We start from the raw sequence: 8,064 nt of genomic DNA on the forward strand, positions 1-8,064 counted from the left end.
ATATTATTACAATAACCAGACATGGAAGCAATATAAGTGTCCATCAATAGATGAATGGATAGGAAAAGTATGGTGTGTGCACTCATGCAGACGTACATGCATGTGTGTGTGTGTGTGTGTGTGTGTGTGTGTGTGTGTAATGGAATATTACATGGCCATAAAAAAGGATGAGATCATGCCATTTGAGACAACATGGATGGACCTACAGGCTATTATGCTAAGTGAAAAAATAAGACTGAGAAAGATAAACACCATTAATTCCACTCATAAATGGAATCTAAAAGAAAATAAACAAGCGAAAAGCAGAATTGGAATGATAAATACAGACAATAAATTGATGGTTGTCAGAGGGGAGGGGGTGGGAGGTTGGGTAAAGGGGAGTAGGAGATACAGGCCTCCAGTGATGGCATGAATAAGTCACAGGAATTAAAAGCAGAGCATGAGTATAGTTAACGATATTGTGGTGAACACAGTATAATGTATAAACTTGTCAAGTCACTAAGTTGTACACCTGAAATTAAAGTAACATTGTGTGTCAACTAAAAAAGAAAAAAGAAAAAAGAACTCAACCAGGTAAAATAGTACAAACCCAGTCTAGAAGAAACAGGCTTCTGATGAACTTATGGAAGCCTGATGGATTCTCAATGATAGATGTGTCATTAGGGCACTCATGACATTAGACTTCATAGATCTAGGTCGGCCTCCCTTTGTGGGACAATAGCTTCTGCACAAAGCTGCAAAAGGATTTTCCTAATAATATGGTCATGGAATAATTTTGAGGACACAAATTAGGATGCAAAGGCAAAGAAACTGAAGGCATAGGTAAAAGCCCCAAATATATAACACATATTACACACATGTGAACCAGGTCAAAGACACAGGAAATGGAACATTAGGTAAAACCATTTGCCTTTATTTGGCTAAATGACAAAGGCCAAAATAACTCTGAACAAATTAGTAACACTCACAGAGGAAAACAATATACTGAACACCGACTGAGGAAAACGTCCTGTGGATTCCTGGCACTGGGGATGAGGCTAATATTCATGCCAAGGCCAGCATTCCTTCCCAACATGCCTTGTTCTTTTCAGCATCCTCAATACAGGACAGCCCAACTGGTCGTCTCTGTGTTTAAAACAGTCGGTGCCCCTTATCCCCCCAAGAAAGGTGGGGACCCCCCCTTTAAACCTAAAGGAACACAACCTGAGTCACCCCAGTGTTACACCTAGCACTTTTGTTCTCTACCCCAATCTGAGTATTAACATAAAGCTTTGGCAGACAGAAAATCTTTAGTTCTTTTAAGGAAAATTAACACTTAATAGTATAATCCCAAGAACATGTTCTACTTGTTTGGAAAAATAGAAGCTAGGGGCCACTCTTTATCCCATGACAATCTATTCTATGAGAAAAAACAAGAACAATCATTGTATGACTTTGAAAAATACAACCTTTAAAAATACTTATATTGGTAAGCTTAAAAAAAAATACCATTAGTTAAAAACATTGTCAAGGGAGCTTTTCTCTACCTGGATTAGTTCAACTTCTGGTGAAAGAATGTGCTGACAGAAAAGGTAGAAGCTATGGCTCTTAGGGAATTAAAAGCAAAATATAATTGATTTGGAAAGATTTTTGACATGAGATCTGGAACAGGGTCAAAAAGGCAACAGAAGCTCCTCAAAAACCAAGATAATCCAGAGAAACAAACCCACCATGAGGAACCCTTGTAGAGGGAATATCCAGAAGCTGCTCGACCAGCTGTATGGTCACAAGTAAAGTAAGAAGAATCTAACCCGGGTGCTGAGTTATCGGCAATCAGAAAAAGTCAAAAGCTCTCTTGGCCTCCTTCATGTTTTTTCTTATTTTAGGATCTTCAATCTCCTCATATTCCCCCCTCCCTTTCTTACCTAAGGCTCAGCAAAAAATGGTCTTTGGCTCTAGCTATCAGAAACAGCTGCGGTAGTACGAGCGATCCAGGTCTACTCCCAGGAAGTTTCAACCTCTATTCCTCCGTGCTCCTGAGTCCAGTGGGTGAAAAGAGCAGGCTTTCTGGCCAGCCATCCCAACATACCTGCTGAGCTAGCACCTCCTCAGCACCAGCTCCTGGGTGTCCGTCTCCATTCTTCGGTCTTACGCACTGAGCTCTGAAGCCAACCAACTTTTAAGGCTCTCCCATCTCTGCTACATTTGGCCTATGGCTTTGTGTGTGGGATTCAGGGAAACAGCTAATTAATATTAATATAAGAAACTAATATTACTGGTTAATATTAAAATTAATATTTGAAGATTTACAAATCACAGGCATGGTCATGGTAGGCAAACCACTAACTTCATTTAATTAGGCACAAATGATCAAATAATGCATCATCCCAACAGCTTCCTCCCTCCACCCATCTTGTCCAGCACTTAGGATCACAATTATCCCAAAGAAGCAAATAAACCACACCACAAAAGTCAAAATTATTTGAAGATGCACGGGTGTTAGGAGACTGAGACTGTAGAGGCTCGTCAGAAGGGGCGAGGGGGCTTTCCAAGAACACGTGCGCCTGCTGGCCCTGGTAGTCTCACAGAGCTTACCAGCACAGCGGCCATATTCCAAGGGCAGGGATGCGGAAAGACCACTGACAGAGTGGAGGAACAGGGCCCAGGCAGTATACCTGAGAGGACTCACTGCAGGGAGGAAAACCACCGTCTGATCATCTCCTTTGCCAAATACATTTGGCTAACATGTGCTTTGAGGGAACATGAAGGTGAGCTTCCATAATGACTTCATTATATTTCTATACCAGGGAGAGTGACAGGCAGAATTCCCAAAGAGGGAAGACTGAAGCAGAAAAGTTAAAATATGGGTTCCTATGAAGCCAGTTAATGTAGGAAAATAATAACTTGAACTGTTTCAAAAGAAGGATTCCAAGCCAAAGCTCAAGTCAACTAGATTTGATAGCAAGAATAGCACTGCATGAGAACAGTCAGAAATGCAGTTTTCAAAGGCCGTCACGACAACAAGAGATTTCCCTCTCTTTGTGTCTCCATTCTGCCTCTCTGCATGATCAAAATTTTAGGAACCAAGGCAGTCCTGCTGTGCAGGCAGGCAGTGATTCTAGCCTCTGAGCCTCAGGCAGAAGAGCAGGTTTTACCAGAAAGTACTTGGAGAGGAGACTCTGAGATGCTCACAGCCCTAGCATAGGGGCAAGGCAAGATAAAATGTGGTTTTCTAAGCTGAAAACACCAAAATTCCACCCCTACAAGGGGTATTTAAGAGTGACAGGGTAGGGCCTGGACATAAGCAGTTTCCCCCCGATTCCAGCTGCAGGTCTAGTGAAGATGATGGTCTCCTAGGTCATGTAGCTGCAGAATGCTGGAGGCTTCAAGTGAGCTCACACTCAACTGCAAGTGTTAAAATTCAGCATCTCTGATGGGAAATGTAAGTGGTGAATCCCCCCGGGCACCTAACAGGGGAAGTGGGGCAGCAGGCACATGAGGGACAGGGAGGGCGGTCCCTGCCGGCTACAACTCTCTCAGAGGAAAGGGAACACTACCTGGCACACTAGTTCCAGCCAAGAACTTTCTTTAAAAAAAGAAAAAAGAAAAGAAGAAAAACTTTCTGTAAGAGGGGCAGAGTTTAAGATAAGGCTTCAGAAAGGAGGTGTTTCCTTATGCTTCTGTGTTTAAATTCTGTGCAAACTTCTCCAAATATTCAGTATGGCTTTGAGCAATATGGATTAACAGATCACGTTCAAACTGCAGACATTTACAAAGTATGTTTTGCAAAAAGCTAGATAATAAGCATTGAAATAGGAGTAACAGGCCCAGGGGGTTACTCTCAGCTGGGAAAGTAACCTGAACTGACCATGGATAGGACTGAGTATTGCCACACTCCCCACCTCAATCACAGTAAATCTGAAAGTGTTCCTTCCCTCAAAGGTAGACTGCAGGAATGAGATTGATAGTAGCTCCCAAATAACTGGGCAACAGAGTTTTCTGGGAAGATGAACACAGCAGGAAAACTGCAGATGATGCCATGTGGTCTGGTTCCATCCCCATCAGTGTCTTCCATGGACCCCATTGGGTCCAACACGAAACTCCTCAGGGAGTAAGAAAAGTTAGGCTCAGATCTCCTCCTTCTCACAGCCACAATGACACATGTGCCAGCAGTACATTTAGGGGATTTGTGACTGAGCTTACTCAGCTTTTAGCTTTTTTTTAAGGATGCCAAAATTCTGCTTTTCCCCCCTCCCCAGAAATCACTCATCGGCACGGCTCACTGCTTGAAGGACTTGGCAAGCCACTTTGCCTCAGAACAGAAGGCAAACACGATAGTGTATCAGGGAGAAAAGGCCTCTGGGTGATACACCACTTCCTTCTGCCCACTCCTCAGGGGCAAAAAATTAGTTCTACTTACAATATTTGAAAGACTAATTTTTAAAAATTAATAAAAATGACAATTTCTCTGTCAAGATCACATGAACATAAACAGTAAAGCAAAGTCTGTGGAGAGGGGATATGGACGCAGAACAGGCTTCTAAGGTGTACTCAGCCTCCTTCTCGGTGTGAGTGGGTGATGCCTCTGGGAGGATGGGCTGATCCCAGCCTAGGTCCTCCTGCCCCAACTTTCTTTCGCAGCTGTCCTCAGGTTTACTGTTGGGATCACAATTTGGAATTCAACAGAGAGCTTCCGACGGTTATGGGAGGGGGGGAGGGGGAGAGGAAGGAGGGATGAAAATTTAGTCTTCTTCGTCCTCACTGATGTCATAGGTTGCAGCCTTGTGCCTGGAGAGGTTTGCTGGGGAGGAAGGTGGGGAAGTCTTGCCAGAGAAGGGCCACCGGAAAGACGGGGAGGGGGAGCGTTCCCGAGTGGGGCTGCTGCTGGGACTCTGCTTTGGACTGATGGCCTGCAGCATCCGGCCTTTCCCCTCTTTCAGCATATGTTTCTGGGGAGACCAAAAGGTAAAATTAGAGAAACCTATGGATCCTACTAAATCACCACTGGAGGATCTGAGACTTCAAATGATCACAAGTGCCCTGTTCAATGTTACAAATGACTGAATAGAGTAGGGGAGGGACATAGCTATAATTTTACGTAATTTCCCCCCTAAAGTAGTCCATGCTATGCAACTTACCTAAGGGTTCCCACATGCTATCCACAGTCACCCAATCCTTGACTTCTATGTCAAAGGAATTCTTAAATGGCTACTTGGTCCACAGTCCAGGCAAAAACAAAGGAACTAACTCGGACAAAAGGGTACCTATCCTAGTTGTAGAGCTCTCTGAGAAGGAAATTCTATATTCTCCCTGAAGAATCTATTCTGGTGGCAAACAGTCTCACAGTTAGATCCTTCCTGATACCCTAGGGGTCACTTGCTAAATAGCTACACTTGACCTTCTATTTGGCTGGAAAAGACTGCTATTCCTCAAGGGCAGAACTCTCACTTCACCCAGCAATTCTGCAGCCGCTGTTTGTCGTAGAGGCAGCTTTTTTTTTTTTTTTTTTTTACTGTTCTTTGTTCTTCCCTTTCATCTAAAACTATAGTGCAGAAGTAAGCTGAGCAAGGTTACTTACTTACTATCCCCAGATTTGGACAGAGAGTTGGCAAAATTATTTAGGAGAATGTGTAACTTCTTTCTATAAATATTTTAAAGAACTTTTGGGGGACAGTCAAAAAATAATTCTGTCCAATGTAAGAGACAAGTTAGATAACTACTTAATGTTGTTATCTCTTTCTATAATTCCATACTTCTTTCGACAGCATGAGAATTCCCTATATTTTTCAGAAATTCCCTAAGCTGCCCATCAGGAAAGAACATACCAGTGCTCCTTCTGGACCAAACATTTCCAGGAAACTTCCAATGAATTCTCGGGATTTCTCCTCCCATTTCTGGATGAGGTCAATGCTTTTTTCTTCCACCTTCTGAACAAATTCTTTTGACTTTTCCTCCACGTCTTTCACTTTCTTCTTTACTTTGTCAACCCGTTCCTGTAAGTGGTATTTCTTCTCCTAAGTAAACAAATAATTGTTCTGAGAAATAATACTCAGCCTGACCTCTGTTCCAAAGAGGAAAAAAAAACTGGTCTGGCACTCTACTGACACTATTTCCAGTCATTAGAACTTCACTTCACTCTAATCTACCCCATATTTCTTTAACACAGTAACAAAAAATATACTCTGGATGGTCATCTTATACAAAAGTGTGATAATTCAAACATTATGGAAGCCTAGCCTAAACTAAATATATAGAGTAGGCTCAGAAACAGACAGGCACATATGCAAATGAGTCAGATTTTTTAGGACAAAACATAAACTTTGGAACATAAACATGTCCAACATAACCTAAACCCCATTCAAGATGAAGATGTATAGGGAGCCCTAAGATTACTGCACAATATCCCCAAGAACAATAGGTTGAAGTAACAGATCTTTTACTTAATCTAGTATATTGTACTAGACACCTTTCCCTCTATCATTGACTTTTTCTATTATTTTAGAAGAACTATTTGTTTTATATTTTGGTATTTGGAGGTCTGTTTACTCAGTTGCAAAAGGAAGAAGATACTCTTTGGTCCAAGGGGCTTCCCTAAAGAGAAAGGAAAATGGTGAACCCTCTAGAGAAGGGGGGATGTTTTGCCAAATGAAAAGTATTTTCATAATGTCCAGATCATAAAGGGGAAAGGGAATATATTTAGGATTTTTAAACGTCTGAACATAGAGATTCTGTATAGTAGGTGGTTAACAACAGCTAGTGTTTATCCACACAGATAAATCTTATTTAGATGAAACCATTTCACCTATTCATAATTCACAGAATTGGGAGTAGGAAAGAGAACACGGTAAACTACCTGTGCAAATGATGGAATTAGCAGTTTCCTTCTTTTAAAACCAACTTTATTAAGATACAATTTCCATATAAAATGTATAGCTGTTTGTTTCTAAAAGGCTATATTAAGCTAAGACAAACTTTGCTTTCATAAATCCAATTTTAAAACCCAAGTCCACATGCCCTGAGAAACTTCATGCAAAATGTTGTGTGGCACTATCCACAGAGGAAGAGGTTATATAGCTTTCATTAGATTTTTCGAAGACCAAAGCAATCTACACATTCAATGCAATCCCAATCAAAATTGCACCAGCATTCTTCTCAAAGCTAGAACAAGCTATCCTAAAATTTTATGGAACCACAAAAGACCTTTAATAGCCAAAGTTATATTGAAGAAGAAAACCAAAACGGGAGGCATCACAATCCCAGACGTTAGCCTCTACTACAAAGCTGTCATCATCAAGACAGTATGGTATTGGCACCAAAACAGACACACAAACCAATGGAATAGAATAGAGAACCCAGAACTAGGCCCACAAATGTACGGCCAATTAATTTTTGACAAAGTAGGAAAGAGTATGCGATGGAAAAAAGACTGCCTCTTTAGCAGGTGGTGCTGGGAAAACTGGACAGCAACATGTAGAAGAATGAAACTAGACCACTTTCTTACATCATACGTAAAAATAAACTCAAAATGGATGAAGGACCTGAATGTGAGACAAGAAACCATCAAAACCTTAGAGGAGGAAGCAGGAAACAGCCTCCTTGACTTCAACTGCAGCAATTTCCTACTCGACACATCCCCAAAAGCAAGGGAATCAAGAACATAAATGAACTATTGGGACCTCATCAAGATAAAAATCTTCTGCACTGCAAAGGAAACAATCAAGAAAACTAATAGGCAACTGACAGAATGGGAAAAGATAGTTGCAAGTGGCATATCAGATAAAGGGCTAGTATCCAAAATCTACAAGGAACTCACCAAACTCCATACCCAAAAAATGAATAATCCAGTGAAGAAATGGGCAGAAGACATGAGTAGACACCTCCCCAAAGAGGGCATCCAGATGGCCACCAGGCACATGGAATGATGTTCAGGGTCACACAACATCAGGGAAATACAAATCAAAACCACACTGAGATACCACCTCACACCGGTCAGAGTGTCTAAAATGAATAAATCAAGAGACTATAGATGCTGGCAAGGGTGTGGAGAGACTGCACTGTTGGTGGGAATGTAAACTGGTGCAGCTG

The 8,064-nt window shown here is 41.6% G+C and overlaps 1 protein-coding gene across 3 annotated transcripts in view; it reads right to left on the bottom strand.

The window, feature by feature from the left end:
- Positions 1 to 892: 892 nt before the first annotated feature.
- The window catches only part of PCYT1A (phosphate cytidylyltransferase 1, choline, alpha), a 51,090-nt gene continuing 43,918 nt past the window's right edge, over positions 893 to 8,064 (bottom strand). For all 3 annotated transcript variants that reach the window (XM_029939528.1, XM_029939527.1, XM_029939529.1), the window contains 2 exons: positions 5,805 to 5,993; positions 893 to 4,928 (listed from right to left, as the gene is read on the bottom strand). In XM_029939528.1, coding sequence (XP_029795388.1) covers positions 4,722 to 4,928; positions 5,805 to 5,993 — 396 coding nt within the window. In that variant the 3' untranslated portion in view covers positions 893 to 4,721. The remainder of the gene's footprint in view (positions 4,929 to 5,804; positions 5,994 to 8,064) is intronic.

Source organism: Suricata suricatta, chromosome 5, assembly GCF_006229205.1.
Source record: "Suricata suricatta isolate VVHF042 chromosome 5, meerkat_22Aug2017_6uvM2_HiC, whole genome shotgun sequence".
NCBI lineage: Eukaryota > Metazoa > Chordata > Mammalia > Carnivora > Herpestidae > Suricata > Suricata suricatta.